The sequence below is a fragment of the Prosopis cineraria genome, unplaced genomic scaffold (genome assembly GCF_029017545.1).
Source record: "Prosopis cineraria cultivar Desert tree isolate PC_DT_omini unplaced genomic scaffold, ASM2901754v1 PC12, whole genome shotgun sequence".
Classification (NCBI taxonomy): domain Eukaryota; kingdom Viridiplantae; phylum Streptophyta; class Magnoliopsida; order Fabales; family Fabaceae; genus Prosopis; species Prosopis cineraria.
The window spans coordinates 44,518-64,014 of NW_026555343.1; the positions used below are offsets into that span (position 1 = coordinate 44,518).

At 34.8% G+C, this 19,497-nt stretch overlaps 1 protein-coding gene across 1 annotated transcript; it reads left to right on the forward strand.

Annotated features, from left to right (window-relative positions):
• The first annotated feature begins 927 nt into the window (after positions 1-927).
• LOC129289397 (protein LURP-one-related 8) lies at positions 928-1,927 on the forward strand. Its single transcript, XM_054926153.1, has 2 exons — positions 928-1,316; positions 1,493-1,927. Exons 1-2 carry the CDS (start codon positions 1,059-1,061, stop codon positions 1,844-1,846), a joined length of 612 nt encoding a protein of 203 aa, XP_054782128.1. The 5' UTR covers positions 928-1,058; the 3' UTR covers positions 1,847-1,927.
• Positions 1,928-19,497: the final 17,570 nt, after the last annotated feature.

Genomic DNA, 19,497 nt, shown 5'->3' on the forward strand with positions numbered 1-19,497 from the left:
AAAATATTCGACTGCCATAATGGTGATAAAAACATGTAAACAGAATGTAAGTTGAAATGATGGAAAGAAATATCTTGAGAGGAATGTGGGAGGGCCGTCCTCCCCCTGCACCGCAAAACGTTCCAGAGCCACACAAATGTTTTTTTAAAAATTAATCAGTTCATCATGCATGATGATGCTAATTAATTAAAAATCATGTTGAAAGATGACTTTGAAGTTTCAAGTGCCATAGGGTACGGTTAATTGGCTAATGTGCGTATGTTAGTTGCCAAGTGCTAAGTATAAGTAATTTAATTAATTAATTAAATACATTATCATAAACATACATGCTAGGCGTAGAAAACCAGTCAGCATAAGTTGTCCGGATGTGAATTTAGCGCAATTTAATCGGGTCAACGGGTCGGATGACGCATCATGCAATGGGGGCGCACTCGTGGTCCAATCAAGAGCTGATGTTTGGTGGAGCTGAGCTTTCAGTTAATAGTGGTCAACTTAACCCGTTAACCCAAACAATAGAGGTCCTCGTTTAGTTAGTAGTTATAAATAGAATGAAAATAATTAAAAAAATTAAAATAAAAATAAACTAAGTCACTCTTTTTTTATAGAAAGCATGATAAATTTTTTAATATATATTATAGATATAAAAATTATCATTCCCTTAAAAAATTTTATAAATTATTATTTTCAACTTTATAAACTAATTACCCTTTTCATTTATAAACAATGCATTCATCTATCTCTTTTAATTATTTGATTTTTACTTTTATTTTTTAATTTATTCTATTCTAATTCTTTTTAATAACCAAATGGGGCTTGTGATTTTTTTTAAAAAAATATTTATTTATTTTTCATGTACTTGTAACTGGCTCATGTTTACATTGTCATCCGTAGCCAACTTGAAGCATTATATTAGAAGAGTTGAGTAGGGGGATTTTCTAACGCCTTCGAAAAGTTGATAGAATAGATCGGGAAATTATTTTGGTAATTAATTATCTCTCTCTCTCTCTCTCTCTCTCTCTAGATCTACAATAGAAAGGCTGGAAATCCTGAGTTTGGCAATGACAAAGGTCCACCCAAACGCGGCTGCCGCCGCTTCCACCTCTTCCAATCATGAAAAGACATCCTCCATAGATGACGAGGTTCCGGTGGCGCTCACAGTTTGGAAGAAGTCTCTTCTACTCAACTGCAACGGATTCACGGTGTTCGACTGCCAAGGCAATCTCGTTTTTAGGGTCGATAACTACTCCGCCCAAAGTAAGGACGAGATCCTCCTCATGGATGCTGCAGGAACTCCGCTCCTCACCATCCGCCGCAAGGTATCATATTATATTCCTATACCTCTGTCAGTCTCTCTGCCTTCATTTATTCTTTATCATCAGTTATCACCACTTTAGCGACATCGATTACGAATGGAGGAGCGCGTCGTTGACCACCATCCTTTTCTCTTTTGAAGTTGATTTTCATGCCTATTATAAACTACTCGTACATGCAGAGGCTGGGTTTGGCAGACAAATGGCTAGTGTTCGAAGGAGAGAGCGGAGTGAAACCTCGATACTCGGCAAAGAAGCAGGTGAATCTGCTGAACGCAAAGTTCCTGGCCCGGGTGATGAGCTTGTCGTCGTCGAGCAAGTACGACATAGAGGGATCATACACGCAACGTTGCTGCGGGGTGTACGACGAGAAACGGAGGAGGGTGGTGGAGATAAAGAAGAAGGAAGCTGCGGTGGGAGGAGTGGCTTTTGGGGCTGACGTCTTCCGTCTCATCGTTCACCCCAATACGGACTCCACCCTCGCCATGGCTTTCGTCATCCTTCTTGATCAAATGTTCGGCTCTTCCTCTTCTTAACACGCACTTGATGGATAATAACTATATATGTTCCAACACCACCAGCTTCCCATCAATATTAAAATTTTCCCGCTTTGTTTACTTTCCCTTTTTTTTATATATATTTATATATTAAAGATCCACTCCCCACGCAGCACGAAGGCCAATATCCATCCGTCCTTCACCGGTTCGCCCTACTTCTTCGTTTTATATAAGGAGTGGCCGTCGTTGTCTTCCCATTATATATTTTTCCCTTCAAATATTTCATCTCCTCCAGTGCCAAGTATATGCATAAATGTCCGAGCTTGGTCCTTTTTTCCTTTCATTTAAAATTCCAAGCTCCGGCAAACACCCTATATGCACATACATTGCGTGTGGGTGCTGTGTGTATTCTTCTCAAGAAGAACAACACCAGAATCAATAAAGAAAACATGAATACTGCTTTTCTCCTGTCATTTTTAAAATTTCAATTGTGTTACAACTTCTGACTTTTTTGTCGTCCGTTGGAATATATTTCAATTTAGACACAGACATTTTCTTTCTGAAATCCATCCAAGTGTATATACTTTTTCTTTGGACTATCTAATATCTGATATGGATCTCTGTCCCTAATTTTGTTTCTAATATGATACATCTAATAAGAATTTTAAGGGAAATGAGAAACAAGTTATACCAAAAAAAATATCATTTCTTATTCATCTCAGACCGATTTATTTAAAATTAGAGAGAGATTTTTTATCTTCAATTTTATCTCATTTTTTATAATAAAAAATAATATAGATATATAGGAATAAAATATTGTCGCCTCAATTCAAAAGCGATGCTTGTTTGTAAATTGATGTGAAGGAGGATGCAACACTCCAAATGATCGGATTAATCCTCTAAATTTGATATTAGTGAATTTACGTGAAGTTTTCTTTTTTAAGAAAGAGGAAAAAGGTTTTATATTTTATAAAATAAAATAAAAATACTAAATGAAGAAAACTTCACCCAAATTCATCAATTTCAACTTCAGGGGAATTTGAATACCCAAAGACCCAAAGCAAATTTTCTTAGTTGAGATGCATGAATAATTCATGTGAAGTTTTTCCTCTTTTTATATTTTCTCTCATTTTATTATTTTTTAAATATAAAATCTTCTTTCTTTTAAAATTAATAATTTTCATAAATTTTGTTGATTTCCAATTCAAAAGATCAATCCTTTCAGACCTACGTGAATATATATATATATATATATATATACACACACGAATCTCACATTTTGTTAACATAATGAAACGTACACTTCGAAATATTTATTGTTTTTACCAATTCAAATTACAAGCAAGAAGATTTAGATGTTATTTGGTTTTGTTCTATTTTTTCTTTTTGAAAATTATTTTGTAAATTAATTTTAAAAAAATTTCAAAACGAAATAAAATTTTTTGGTTAAATTAATTTGAAAACAATTTTAGATTTTAAAAAAGGGCCAATAGTGGTTGGTTGCCAATGATTAATTGTAATGATTTATAATAATGGTTGGTCATATATGAAGCTAATTTACAATGTGTCTGCGGTGGTTTTGCACAGGCATACCAGTGCAGCATGTACTCTAATGGTGCAAAAAATACCTGACTTGTTAAATTAAACAATGAGTTCTCAAGGTATTTTATTATAATTTATTTAAAAGTAAAGAAGTAAAAGAAATAGAGATGGAGAGAAATGGAAGACTTGCATAGCAAGAGTAGTCATGATTTTGACAATGATAAAGGAAAAATTATTAAAAAAAATATAAAATGAAAGGCTAAAGAAAAGCACCAAATCACTGTTACTACTGCGAGCCAACTCTTTTTAACCAAAATTTCAAGTAGTGGTTTTGCTTGAGAAGTTGACTCATTTTTAATGAAGGGTTTAGGGTTTAATCCCAAAAGCATGGAGTTCACATCTAGCTCATTAGCATTAGAGAGTTGGGTGCTCTTAGGGAGATAACCCATAGGCTCTTCCTTCATAAATGGCTCCAAAAACTTATTGGCCTCTAGTTCTTTGTTTTTAACTTGTTCTAAAGGCCCAAAGTTGGACTCTAGTTCATTGCCTTTGTAAAGATAATCCTTAAAGCTATCAGAAGAGTACTCCTCGAGATCTTCAGATAAGACTAATTCCAAAGGCCTAAAGTTAGCCTCTAGCTCCTCATCCTCAAAGCTCATCCTCAAAGCTATAAAAGGAGTGTCCCTAAGCTCTTTGAACATGCTTGGTTCAAAAGGCCAAGAGTCGACCTCTGGCTCATCATCCTCATAGAGCTCATCCACAAAGCTGTTAAAAGAATGCTCGTAAGCTCTTTAGATAGGCTTGGTTCTAAACGTCATGAGTTGGCCTCAAGCTCATCGTCCTCATCCTTAGAACTATTAGAAGAGTACCCCCCCCAAGCTCTTCAGATAGGACTGGCTCTAACATTTAAAAGTTGGGTTTTGGCTCATTATCCTTGTAGAGTTTTTCCTCAAAGCTATTGGAAGAGTGCCCCCTAAACTCTTTAAATACGCTCTTAATGAACTTAAGGTATTTATCTAAAAACGTGATCTATCACCTTAATAAAAGGATCTTGGACCTTTAATTGAAACTCTATGTTACTTCATGTAATGTCTATCTTGACATTATTAAAACACACCACACAACACTACCATGGCAACTAGGATTAAGTAAATTCTTATATCAAATCATCACAATAGAAAAGGGTTAAATTTCAAAAGGTAATAAAACTTGGGATCTTGAGAAAACCCTTTTTCAAAAGTGTTTGAGCTCAAATAAGAGTTTCAAATATTAAAAAAAATTACAAAAGCATGATAAAGTTCATACGTCAAAAGAGGAAAAATTGGACAAGGTCCAACATACTTCATCCACTATGGCACATATGTCATCCACCATGATAGATGGCACAAAGGAGAAATTCCCCTCACTATGACTTGCACTAAAGCACCCTTACTATTATGACAACACTCTAGGACCAACTTCCAAAATGCGCCATTTTGTCATTCAATATCCCATTCAAGTGATTCAAGTGTCCTATGTAGCTCATTAAGACACCCAACTATTAGCATTTGTTTCACAACAAATTACTTTACCATTTAAAAATTTGATGCCCAAGTGTTAAAAGTTTACTTTTTCATTTCAAAACATGCCAAATGTAATGTCTGCTTTGACATTACCAGAACAACACTTACACACTGTTGTAATAATTAGGATTAAATAATATCTTATAAAGAAGTTACTACAACTCAAGGGTTTAAAAGATAATTAGTTTTAAAGCAATGGGGTCCTAAGAAAATCCTTTTTAAAATAGTGTTTAAGCTCTAACCAAGGTTAAAAATCAAATTAAAACTAATACGAAAGCATGGAATCGAATCACTTCAAAACAGGTTGAAATAAGCCTTTTGCAGCAGTTTAAGCCACGCCCGCCGTGGTGGATGGCACAAAGGGATGAGTCCCTTGAAGCCCATTTGTGCCGCGACGTACATCTACTGTCAAGACAGCAGATTACTATTATGACAGCCCTCTGAACTTTCGGCCCATACTATTTCACCATCCGATGTCTGATTTGAACGGTTCAAGTGTCTACACAAAACTCTTTAAACCCTCTAGCCAATGACACTAGTTTTACACTCAAATAACTATCTTTTTAAAAGATAGATACCTGAATCTAAAATGGTTCGTTTTCACCTCAAAACATACACAAAGGTGTCCAACTCACAATACCAAATGCCATTAGCCCCAGAGATACTTTGACCACCTTAAATAGACCACACACAACATGAAAATTCATTCCTATTACACAAACAAGCAATTACACTCAAAATGACCACCAAACCCCTATTTGATAATAACACAAAGGGGTGGATTGTATTTAGCACACACATCAAGTTGGTCAATTTAGACACATAATTCATTTCAAATTCATCACTTGTAATTGTAATTTGGCCCAACACACACAAATAATCTATCACATTAACCTTGAACTAAGATCTACACACTTATAACAAATCCATACGAGTGATATCCAAAATAATGTCATGTTCTTAAGTTGGCATTATATATTGATAATATTCATTATAATATTCAAAAAGAAGAAAAGGAAAGAGCTATACAACTATGCTCTTCACTCTTCAAACGCTCCTTCTTTTCCCTTGCCCCTATTGAAGCCTTCACTTATAAAATATAACCACGGGATGAGATAAACATCTCAGTAATTAATATAATTCATTAAATACTTATTACCACAAATAACCATGATAAAGTATCAAAACTATAGTAATATTAAATATATCATATTTACAGATAAGTGCATCTTTTCACAACAATTCTACACAATTTCACACTAGCATGATCATCTAACCATCGAACCTTCAATGCTCCCCGATATGAAATCATAAGCTCTCCTGGATCAACTACTTGTTATCTTGAGCATACCTTCAGTGGTAGAAACACCTGGCCAAAGGTAATCTAACCCACCTGCAAACTATGATTTTTCCCTCTTCACACACTTGTGATAGAGGCGTCGTTGACTCCTAATCGCACCTTAACAGGTACTAGAGAGTTGCCAGACTACCCGGATGTCCTATGATAACAATTTCATATAATATTGCATTAGATGTCCCATGGTGCCAACTCTACCATATGAATTTTTCACTCACATATCTCCACACACACATATCCCCACATATCTCAAGTGAACTCTTACCCCCTATAATTATGTTTTTTCATACTTATCACTGCTTGTCCATATTTCCACTACATTTACTTTTATATCATATATATACATATCCATTGAAATCAATAACTTCTCAAAATTCATTTCACAAACCAGTGTTCATGTTAAAATCATTTTTCAATATCAAATCATACATAAAATCTTTAAACAACAAATTCATCAATTTACATTTACTTCTACATAGTTATAATAGTTAATAAACACAATAAACTATATGGTTATCTCAACCCCTTTGTCACACAAAAAGAGTTACAATGGCTCCATGTTAGCTCCACACATTCTATATGCATAATATGGCTCAAGCAATGCTCAATCAATACAGTCAAGTGATAATCATCAATTATCACTATGGTTAACCCTGAATTTACTAGGTTCTAAGTGCTTATAACACCTAAATTCCTTACCCAACAACACCAACCATTCTCAAACATTCTAACTATCTTCTTAAACATCCCAACACACCAAAATCACTAACCAATATCGCACATTAACTCAAAATCTTTAAATAATATCTAAGGTTCATTCAAACCCTTACCAAAAATTTTCAATCACCATAAAACTCATAAACTTAGGATTGGAGATTTAATTTAACTCTCCAAGACCTTAAATAAATCAATGAGTTTAGTCTAAACCTAAGGAAATCAAAATCAAGGCCTCCATTATCCTAAATGTCCAGATTTTGGCATAATGAGGGAGAAGAAAGAATGTGCAACTTACTCAATAGTGATTCAAGCTCCAAATGCTTCCAAAATAGCCTAAGAACCATGCCCTAGTAGACTAGGAGCTCCTCTCCATCGCTCTTTCATTTTTCCTTCTTTCTCTCTTCTGTTTCTGATCTATTTTCATGAATTGATAAGTGCTAATTTTATGCATGCACCGTGGCACATTGACACGCCCGTCGCAGCGCATGCATAGAAAGTCCCACAAAATTTTAAACTCCCTTCCGTGTCATGGCTGCTCAAACATTGACCTAGCCCCCTACTAAGGCTATACAAGAATTCAAAAACTATATTAATCTCCCACAAATCCTCACTTAATCAATAGTTTATCTAAATTGATTAATTTATCCTTAGAAATGCTAAATTTTACAAATTGGGAAACTTAGAATGTTACACCAAAGGGTGTCCAAAAACCCAAATCAATTACCAATAGACAAGGAACCACTTAAACTAACTCCTACATACCACAAAGTATCTAATAAAGCAGTTATATTCAAATACACATATATTAAATGCCGTTTGACTATTAAAACCCTAAATTAACATTCATCTAAGGGGTAAATGCATAATTCACCATAATAAATTATAGCCAACCACAACCATACAATTAACGTGATAATGATACTTACATTGATATTTCAGCCTTTTACAATAATTTTCGATCACAATTACAATATCTTAGGCCAAAATACATAAAAACATCATAATTTCATGCAAGTTATCACAAAAACAATGCATGTCCTAAGTTAGCATAATATATATATATATATATATATATAGTTAGTTACATAAATACCAAAAGAATAGAGCTATACAATCACTAGCTCCCTTAATTTCTAGTAGTATCCTTCTTTCCTTTACCCTTGTCAAAGTCTTCACTTATAACATATAACCATGGGGGTAAGAATAATGTCTCAGTAACCAACTAATCTAATCTATCTACAAATATGCTAAAATAATGCATGAGCATGTGAAGTGGCTAAACAAAGCAAGTTATTCAGTTACCATTATCAAATGATACATATATACATCCAAAGTAAATGCATCATTAATGCACATCCTTATATCCTCTTTATTTCTTGCAATTGAATTTGTGAGCTAATAACTCAATAAGACCAAGTCTATGTGACTATACTGACTCAAGCTCACCAATCATATGACTATAGATTCTCCATCTCTTGAATATTAGGGGTGTTATATGTCCAACTTGTAACATCTAAAAAAAATTTCACATGATTTATTAATCTAATGAAGGGTAATTATGAAAATTTAAATATAATTAGATTTGAGAATAGTTAGAGATGGCTACTGGGTTTGGCATTATTTTTTGGATTGGGTTTGGAAGTAAATTGGGTCACCCTTGCTCAAATTGTAGAGAGAAATTAGATTTTTAGCCATTATGCATTATGCTGTCGCATAATTTTAATGCCGCGGCATAATTTCCTAAACTAATTTTTTTAAAATGCAAAATTAGTTTGAAAAATAGAGAGTGAGCCTGAAACAGAGAGGGAGCAACCAAGAGAGTATTTTCTCTATCAAGGCATCAACTCTTAGCCATTTCGGAGGTGTTTGAAGCTTGGTTTCACCCAGGTATGCCTATTTTATCTCTTCTTCTTCCCTCTACACATTTTAGAAGTAAGGTTTAAGGTTGGGAGATAATAATTTTCAAATTTAAGGCTATGGGTTCGAACCTATTAGTCTACATAGAACTAATGGGAGTTGTTTAAGTATTTTACATATAGTTTAAAAGTTTTTACAAGGTTGTGAGCTTGGGTCATTCATTTTGGATAAACCTTAGACCTTCAAAGTGTGATTTTGGATTGTTGGGTGTGATATTAGTGATTGTTTAAGTTAATGAAAGCTGGATGGAGTTAATAGGAGCTAATAAACCTAATGGTTATGCTTGAGTACAAGATATTAGAATTTTGGATAATTAAAGCGTTGATTAATGGAGGTTGGAAAAGTTTTAATGATGATTTTAATGATGATTGATATAATTAATTGTAAATCAATCATCTTATGTACCATTCAAGCTTTAGTATAGCTTGTGAAGAATTTTTATTGAGGGGTATACCTTTAACCTCTCAAAAGTTTAAGATAATTGGAAGAAACCTAGTTTATACAGTTAAATATTAATTAATTATGTGTTGAAATGGTTGATTTAAAACATGTTTAATATTTTTAAACTTATGATACAAATTTGGCATGATTGGTAATGTATTATTATTATAAATTATATGTATGTTTATATACATACTAATAATGATGATGTTATAGTTTTATAAAATGTTAATATTAGTTAGTTAAAACGGTTTAGTTAGCGGTGCTGTGAAATTAGCCGTTAGGTAAGTGAGTGAGCCTATCTATATTAAGGCATTTGTATTGTAGTTTCTTTTCTCAGCAGTGACTAAATAAGATTTCCTTTGTTCCTCAATTTCTCTCGACCTCTCCTTAATCTCTCATTTCTCTTTGACTCTACCTATCTTTCTATTCTTCTCTCATCTTTTCCCTCATTTCTTCCTAATGCCTACAAGCTCAAATTATTCCTACACAATAGTGGTATCAGAGCTGACGCTCCTCGGCCTCTTTCTCCCCCCCTTCTCTCTCCCCGATTTGCATGATATATGGTCAAGACTCGAAGACACATCAAACAAGATGAGCATCAGATAGAAGATTGCTTGGTCAAGATTGAAGAAAATAATGGCAAGATTGAGGCTTTGACTGACCTGGTTGATAGGCTCTCCCAGCAACTCCAATTACTGGTTAGGGATCGAGAAGCTGAATGAGAGGGTAATCCTTAAAACGGACAGAACCTTGACCGGCACCATGACCCTGATGATCGTAGATGCTGAGAAGGGAATGACAGAAGAGAATATAGGAGACCCACTCAGTTTACGAAGATGAAGTTTCCCAGGTTTACGAGAGAGGATGCGCTCGGCTGGCTCTTAAAGTGTGAAAGGTATTTTGAGCTAGATGAAACGCCAGAAGAATCCAAGATCAAGATTGTAAGTATGCATCTTAACCCACGAGCCTTCCAGTGGCATCAAGTGTACGAGAAGACGTGAGAAGGAATGCGGCCTACCTGGGAAGAATATACTGAGGAAATAAAGGACCATTTCAGATCGGTTCATGAGACCCCGATGAGCGACCTCGCTCCCCTAAAGCAATGTGGAACGCTGGCCGATTACAATGACGAGTTCGATATGATAGCGTGCAAACTTCGATTACCCAAAGAATATCTGGTAGACATCTATCTATCGGGTCTTTGGGAGGACTATGAAGGACCAGTTCACCTATTTAAGCCGCACACTCTAAGGAAAGCTCGAAAATTAGCCAGAATTTAAGAAGTGATGATGGCGAGGCAGACTAAAAAGAAGACGCAAGGCAGGAATGGAGGATACGTGGCTCAGTCACCTTCAGCCACACCATCCTCAAGCCAGAACACGTGACTGTTAATAAAAATGTGTTAACAAGGAATGGGACCCAACTGAAGGAAAAGATGCCCTCTTTATCAGTTAAAAATGTTTCTTTTAGTCAAAAAGGCAGCAGACCCACTACGAAGATCCTCTCGGCTGAAGAGGAAGCTGAAATAGAATCAAAAACTTGTGCTTTTATTGCCATGAAAAATTCTCCCATGACCACAAATGCCCTCAGAGATAAAAATTGCAGTTATATTTTATTGAAGTGCAAGACAAGTCTAAGGAAGATGCTCAACAGGAAGAGGCCAGTGAGATAGAAGAAGATGAGGACCAGTCTTTTATTTCTCTTCATGCCATTGATGGAGTGGATACTGTGTCCCCCATGAGGCTCACAGGCTATTGTGGGAAGAGACAGCTCCAGATTTTAATTGATAGTGGCAGCACTCATGATTTTTTAGATCTTAATATAGCCTAGAAGCTGGGTTGGCAACCTGATAGAGCTCATGAGACATGGGTGGAAATGGTAAGGGGAAGAAGGCTTAGAGTACATGGCATTTAGGAAGGATTTAAATGGAAAATACAGGGCTTAAAATTTTCTTTTGATTTTAGAGTTCTTGATTTGCATACTTATGATTTGATACTTGGGCTTAAATGGCTCAAAAGTATTAAGAATGCTTTCTGGGATTATAAGTCTCTAACTATGTTCCTTTTGCTTGAAGGGAAACTGTGTAAGCTTCAAGCTATCCCTCCCAATACCTTACGTGTGGTGCAACCAAAGAGGCTAGAAAGTGAAGATTTCAATACTGGTCAGGTATTTTTGTTACAATTAATACCAAAAGGGCAGGAAAGGGTGGAAATTTTCTCTATCCAGTGCTGTTCAGAAATTCCAGAAGTAATCTCTTCCACCTTACAAGAGTTTTCTGATCTCTTTGAAGTGCCTAAAGGGTTACCACCTTTTAGGAAGGGGCATGATCATTCTATTATTCTTCAAGAGGGTACTAATCCTATAAACTTAAAACCTTACAGATATCCCGCAGCTCAAAAAGATGTTATTGAGGGTTTAGTGGGAGAGTTATTACAAGGGGGTAATACAAGAAAGCTTAAGTCTATTTTCTGCTCCTATAGTTTTAGTTAAGAAAAAAGATAGAACTTGAAGAATGTGTATAGTCTATAGAGAATTAAATAAGAAAATAGTAAAAAATCAATATCCTATTCCTTTGGTAGAGGTCCTTTTTGATGAATTGAATACTGTAAAATATTTCACTAAGCTAGATCTTAGAGCTGGTTATCACCAAATTAGAATGGTGCCTCAAGATGTCAGGAAAACTGCTTTCAAAATGCATAGTGGGCACTATGAGTGGCTGGTTATGCCATTTGGCCTAACTAATGCCCCAGCCACATTTCAAGGAGCCATGAATAGCATATTTCATCCTTATTTGAGAAGGTTTGTGCTAGTATTTTTTGATGATATATTAATTTATAGTGCTAACTTGGATGACCATATGCAACATCTCAAGGAAGTATTTTCCATTTTGAGGAAACATCGATATTATGTCAAGATGAGCAAGTGTTCTTTTGCAGCCAATGAGGTAGAATATTTGGGTCATCTAATTAGTAAAGGGACAGTTAAAATAGATCCAAAGAAGATTCAAGCAGTTGCTGAATGGCCTGAACCTAAGACCATGAAACAACTAAGGGCATTTCTAGGATTGGCAGGTTACTACAGAAGGTTTATCAAGGGTTATGGAGCTTTAGCCAAGCCACTAACTTGCCTTCTTAAGAAGGATGGGTTCAGATGGTCAGAAGTGGCCTCCAAAGCATTTAATAATCTCCAAGAGGTATTAACATCAGCACCTGTCCTTTCTCTTCCTGATTTTACTAAAGAATTTGTGGTGGAGATAGATGCATGTAGTTTTAGTGTGGGGGCAGTACTAATGCAGTAGGGGCAGCCAATTGCCTACTTTAGCAAAGGTTTAACTGAAAAACACCAGCACCTTTCTATATATGAAAAGGAATTAATGGCGGTGGTCCTTGCTATCCTTCATTGGCATCAATACCTTGAGAGGAAATGGTTTGTGATCAGGTATGACCAACAAAGTCTGAAATATCTACTAAGACAGAAGCTAAAGACCTCATTTCAGATGTTTTAGGTTGCAAAACTCGTTGGGTTTGACTACAAAATACAATATAAGAAGGGGAATAATAATTCAGCAGCTGATGCTCTCTCAAGAATACCCAAACAGCAATTGATGCAGATGGTTTTAGATACGTTGTCTCCTGAATTGCTGGACAAAATCAAGGGAAGTTGGGGAAGTGATGCTGTGGTTTCAGAGATACAAAAGAAAGCTCAAGAAAATAGTAGTACATGGGGACATTTTTCTTAGGATGGAGAATTGTCGAGAAGGAAAGGAAAGCTAGTAATTGGGAATGAGCCTAATCTGAAACAACAAATTTTGGAGTGGTTACATTCTAGTTCCCAAGGAGGGCATTCAGGAATTCAAGCCACTTATCATAGGATTAAAGCATTATTTTGGTAGAAAAAATTGATTAATGATGTGACAGATTTTATCAAGCATTGTGATACATGTGGTCATTGTAAATATGAAGCCATTGCTCCACCAGGGCTGTTGCAACCTCTTTCGATTCCAAGTCGAGTTTGGGAGAGTATTACAATGGATTTTATAGAAGGACTTCCTAAATCTCATGGTATGGATACAATTTAGGTATTAATTGATAGAATGAGTAAGTATGCCCATTTTATACCTCTTACTCATCCTTATGCCGCTTCTTCTTTAGCACAACTCTTTATGGATAATGTGTATAAATTGCATGGTACACCCGTTAAAATTATTAGTGATCGTGACCCTATATTTGTGAGTGGATTTTGGAAGGAATTTCTGCAGGTTTTGGGAATTAAGCAGTAACTTTCAACTGCATATCACCCTCAAACAGATGGGCAATCTGAAGTCCTAAATAGGTGCTTAGAAACCTATCTTAGATGTATGTGTTGGGAACAACCAAGGGATTCGAGCAAGTGGTTGTCACAAGCTGAATGGTGGTATAATACCACATTCCATACAGCCACAAAAGCAACTCCTCATGAGCTTTTATATGGTCAAAAAGCCCCTATTCATTGTCCTTATTTACCTAATGGTTCTGTTTTGGATGTTTTAGACAGGACTTTTTCAGCTAGAGAAGCTATGTTAGCTGTTTTGAAGCATCATCTTCATCAAGCAGCCAATCTAATGAAACAAAAGGCTGATTCTCATAGGACTGATTGAGAGTTTGCAGTTGGTCAATGGGTTTTCCTTAAGTTACAGCCCTATAGACAAATTTCTGCTGCTCCAAGGAGTAATCAAAAGCTAGCTCCTAGATATTTTGGTCCCTACAAGGTCATTGCCAGAATAGGTGCTGTTGCCTACAAATTAGAGCTACCAGCTGAATCAAGAATACATCTAACTTTCCATATTTCTCTATTCAAGCTTTGTCCTGACCCTAAAGTAAAGCAAAGGCATCCCCCTCTTGATTAGCCAGAGCTACCTCCAGCCTTAAAACCTGAAAATATTCTACAAAAACGAGTTGGAAGAAAGAAGGGATAAATTATTACTGAAGTTCTGATTAAATGGAAGCAATTACCTAATGAGGAAGCATCTTGGATGCCTCTACATCAATTGCAACAAAAATTTCCTCAGTTTGTTATTAATGATCCTTGAGGGCAAGGATCTTTTGAGGGGGGTATTGTTATAGTTTTATAAAATGTTAATATTAGTTAGTTAAAACGGTTTAGTTAGCGATGCTGTGAAATTAGCCATTAGGTAAGTGAGTGAGCCTATATATATTAAGGCATTTGTATTGTAGTTTCTTTTCTCAGCAGTGACTAAATAAGATTTCCTTTATTCCTCAATTTCTCTCGACCTCTCCTTAATCTCTCATTTCTCTCTGACTCTACCTATCTTTCTGTTCTTCTCTCATCTTTTCCCTCATTTCTTCCTAGTTCCTACAAGCTCAAATTATTCCTACACAACAGATGATAAATAAGAAAATGTGATTATGTACTAGTTAATGTGTGAAGTGTAAGTATGGATATGTGGATTCATGATATGCATGGTTGATTAAAATGCATATACATATGTGATATATGTGCATAACATGATCATTGGTGAGAGTTTGCTTAGGGAGATGAGTAATTAATTAAACTCACATGGTATTGGCAGTAACAGTTGGAATCAAGAGCTTGCCCTTGACACTGACTGTTGTAATTGAGAGGCAACTCTTGTCTCTTGGTTGATTTGAGACTGTCCTACTTATTCTATAAGGAACTCGAACTTAACTAATCTCCACCGGTTTATAAGGAGGTTAGATTAAGGGTACAACACCCTATGATTTTTTGTATTGAGAGAAACTGAATTATACAAGTAAATGAGTTGACCCTGGTCTGGTAGCCCCTCACAAATGGAAGACTAGGTTAGTCTATGAAGGATGTAGTCACCGAATAGCCACCGGTTTCATGTCTGAGGTAATAGGAGGGTATAAGGTTGGCATATGATTATACATTTAGTCTTGACTATATGGTAGTTAGTATTATGATTCGGTGTGGTTTAGAGATGTATAGTTGGTATTATTATAACCCCAAATTGTGGGTTAATGATATATATATATATATATATGATTATGTGTTTGAAGTCTAATCACATAGTTGTTATAAATGTGGCCGAGGCTATACATTGTCATACATGCTTTATGTGTGTTTTTATTGCTAATTGCATCCATTTTTTATTGATATGCAACTCTATAGATTGGATGAAACTTGGTTACTGAGTGGTTGTACTCATCCCTTAATTCTTAGTATTTTCAGGGCCTAGCTCATCAGATTAAGATTGGAGAAAGCGTGCCAAGGCATATGATTTTAGAATAATCTTTTGTATGCCTCTTTATGTTATTTTATGTGTATTAAGATTGTTAACTTGCCGATTAAGATTCACGTGAATATTTTTGTACTACTTGCATTGTTAGTGTATCACACTTGTGTATTTTATGTCTTAAGTTAGTAAGTTTTAGTTGTAAACCCTCATATAGGTCAAAATACTTGTATAAGTAAGAATATCTGTATTTTAACTCATTTGAAATGAAAATGATTGTCTTGTGCATGAAATTCCTCCCCCTTATGTTTTATGTGTTATGAGGTTGAGTAGGGAATTTATGATATATGTGTTTTTAGTTGAGTAAGATGTATTGCATGAGTCCTATATAGTTTATTGAGTGTAGTCTAGAGGTGACTGTGAGCTTATGGCACTTGGTTGTGATTTTGGACGTCCTAGTTATGTTTTGAAAGCATAAATGGATAAGTTTGCATTTTGATATCTAATTTTTTATTCAAAAATTATTTGAATGTGAAACCAGTGCTAATAACTAAAGCTTAGAGAAAGCTTTTTATAGACACCAAAATTAACTCAATCGAACATCGGACGAAGAATTGAAACGCGTTGGAAGTTTGGTCAAAAATCTGCCATGACAGTTCTTTTCTTTTTTTTTTGCTGTCATAGGCTTTTGCATTTTATGCCACAGAATAAAATTTTATGTTACAGCATAATTGTGCTAGAATTATTTTTTTGCTCTTTCAACCCTAATTTGATATTATCTTACGTTATATGATGTCCATGCTTTCGTAGAAATGTTTTGCTCTAATTTTAGTTTATGAAGTGATTTTTAGCATGTTAAATTTTAAAAACTTGAGATTCCATTATGTAAATTTGACAAACTTAGTAATTCCTTTAGGTTATTTTCGTGATTACCTTAAATTTTAGAGTTAATTGTGAATTAATAAAGAAAACCCTACACAATCTATCTCACAGATAGCACTAAGACTTCCAAACAAACAAAATTGAGCACTATAGCCTCTAAGGTGTCAATGTATACTATATGAATTTCCAAACAATACCACCACTCTAAGGTGAACTCCCACCTTCTCATAACAATCACGCACATGCCATTCAATCTAACATAGCCACATTTACATATTGTTTAATTCCATATCATATATTAACATAACAATTCATAACAACTTCTTAAGTATATTTACACACATGACTTTAGAATAAAAACAATCTTTCATACATACATACATACATACATATATATTCACATTCCACTTCACATAAATTTCAAATCACAATAAAAATTTAAATTAATATAATGTTAATTTTAAAATGTGAGAGAGAGAGAGTGTGTGTGTGCGCGCGCGCGCGCGCACATGCGTGCTTGCATGATAGCAATCCTATAATCATCCAAACACACAAGTAAATTATTAGATTATTTAGTTACTTTAACACTTTAATCACAAAAAAGGATTATTGTGGCAAAAGCAACTCTTTTAGACACCACTGACTCAACAAGGCCTGATCAATAATTAATCTATAAAATTAAATACAAATCATCAATTTACAACTCTAATAATCGCTCCTTTTAACCTAATTTGGGTACCTATAGTACCTAAATTTTTTATTTGGCATAAATAAAACTCTCAATACATTCCATTAATCCTATTTAACACTCATAAATTTAGATAACGTTAAATTTCTACCCACATTGCTCCCAATATTCAAATTAAAGCTTAGGGTTCATCTAAACCTTAATTCAAAATTCCAAATCACTTTAAAATCATCAAACTTAGGTTCCATGGACCTAAAGAACACAATGGGTTCAATTCTAACCTAAGAGAGGATGAAATCAACACCCAACAATACTTAAATTGCTTGAAATTTTGGTTAGCGAGGAAGAAGAGTGGATAGGAAGCTTACCCAAGTGTTAAACTAGTGTAAATTGCCTCTGAAGTGGCCAAAAGATAAAGCCTTAGCAAATCAATGCTCTATCTCTATCGCCCTCCTCATTTTTTTTTCTTCTCCCTTTGTTTCTGACACTCAAACACGTTAAATAAAACCAAACTTTTGCACATTCTCTGTGGCACATGACTTGTCTACCACGACAAATGGCATAATGAAGCCTAAATTAATTTTGAGCTTCACTTCATGCCTAATCCACTTGAACACCAATCTAACCTATTTTCAAAGTTGTCTAAAGTTCCAATTAACTCATTAGTAGTCCAGAAACACTATTAGTCAAATAAATGTTCAATTTTATCAATTTACCCTTATTTATACTTTAAATTCTAAGTTTAAAATTTGAGGATGTTACACTTTGTGAAGTTCATGATGCCTATTTAAGGTTCCAATATGTGCTAGGAAGTTGGCTTGACCTTAAAGCACTGCTCATCATACTTATTCCTAGATCATAATGTAGTTGACTTGTGTACTATATCTCCAACATCACATTTCAAACCTTGTGATCTAATATAATTTTTATCATTATTTTTTGATTTAAGGGTGTGATTCCATGCTGGTTCCACAAGCATGCGATTTCATTTTGGTTGGATCCATAACTTTTCTAGAGCATGAATCTCTAGCTCTTTGTAGTTTGGGAAATCACATTTTAGCCCAAACACCATGATTAATTGTAATGTACATTAAAAATAAATAAAATAAAAACAACTTTAAGATGTTTTAATTTTTATTTTTTTAAAAAAAAATAAGAACAGTTTTGAAAAACTTAAATCCAAAACATTTATTCGAACAAATTAATTTTTTTATTTTAAAAACATATTTTGGAAACATAAATCAAACAAGCCTTTAATTCCTTAATTCCTTTTGTTTCAGGGTTAATTAGAATAAATTTATGAAAATACCATATTTGTAGGGATGAGAATAAGAATGGAGTTTTTTTTTTAGGAAAATAATAATAAAATTTTTTTAAATTATATAAATGATTAAAGTTTAATTTTATCATTGTCCTTAGTTTTTTAGGAGTGTTAGGTACCCTATATTAATAATTGAGACAATTTTCTCCCTTAAACTATTATTTAGGAGTTCCTCCTCTGTTAATCCGACATTTATTCTCCCGTTTTGTGCTAATGTGTCATGATGTGGGACCATTATTGTCTGACTTGGCATTCAATCCTTAAACTTTAACCCTCTTTGACCTTGTGACATGGCAAAATTGAAGGAATCGTGCTCTGCTTTGTTCTTCTTCTCGCCTATGCTCTTCTTCCCAAAAAGCAAAATCACGATTGCTAGAAAGAAGTTGCACTGTGAATCGGCATCAGAAAACTAGTCGCTCCAAGAACCATGACCACTTTGTTTATTGTTCGATTGCATTCTCTTCCTTTTTCTCTTATCCACAAAGCCTTCAAATCCTCTTTAGATCCAGAGCTCTAAAATTTAGTGGACATGGAGGAATTTCCATTGGATAAGTCCTCGAGACTATAATTTTTTTCCAGAATTTACTCAACTACCAAAACTAGCTTTGAAAAAAGATGCGGGAATAGGACCCAGAAAACACTAATGACACGCAGCAAATTCAATTTTCCAAAAAAAAAAAATCATGGAAGCAAAACTATGAGGATTTAGGGTTCTAAATAATATTTTTTGCCAGAAAATAATAGAGTGAAGCAGAAAATAATAGAGACAATTGGGTCAAATTTCAGTCATCTCGATTCCTGCCTTGTCTATTTTTGGTGGCCTCTGATGTTGCTTTCCACATGGCCTGCGCCTTCTTCTTTCTTTTGAGGTGAAGAGAATAGTTGGCCAAACCCAAAAATGGAACCCGATTTCAAAGAACCGATCTGCTAACAAACTGAAATGTTTACAAGGGCAATGGAATGGTCGAATGGATATAAATCATTTATCAAGAGTCGAACGGTTGCTATAGTGCTTCTCCGTGTTTAAACTCTCAACCTCTCCGATA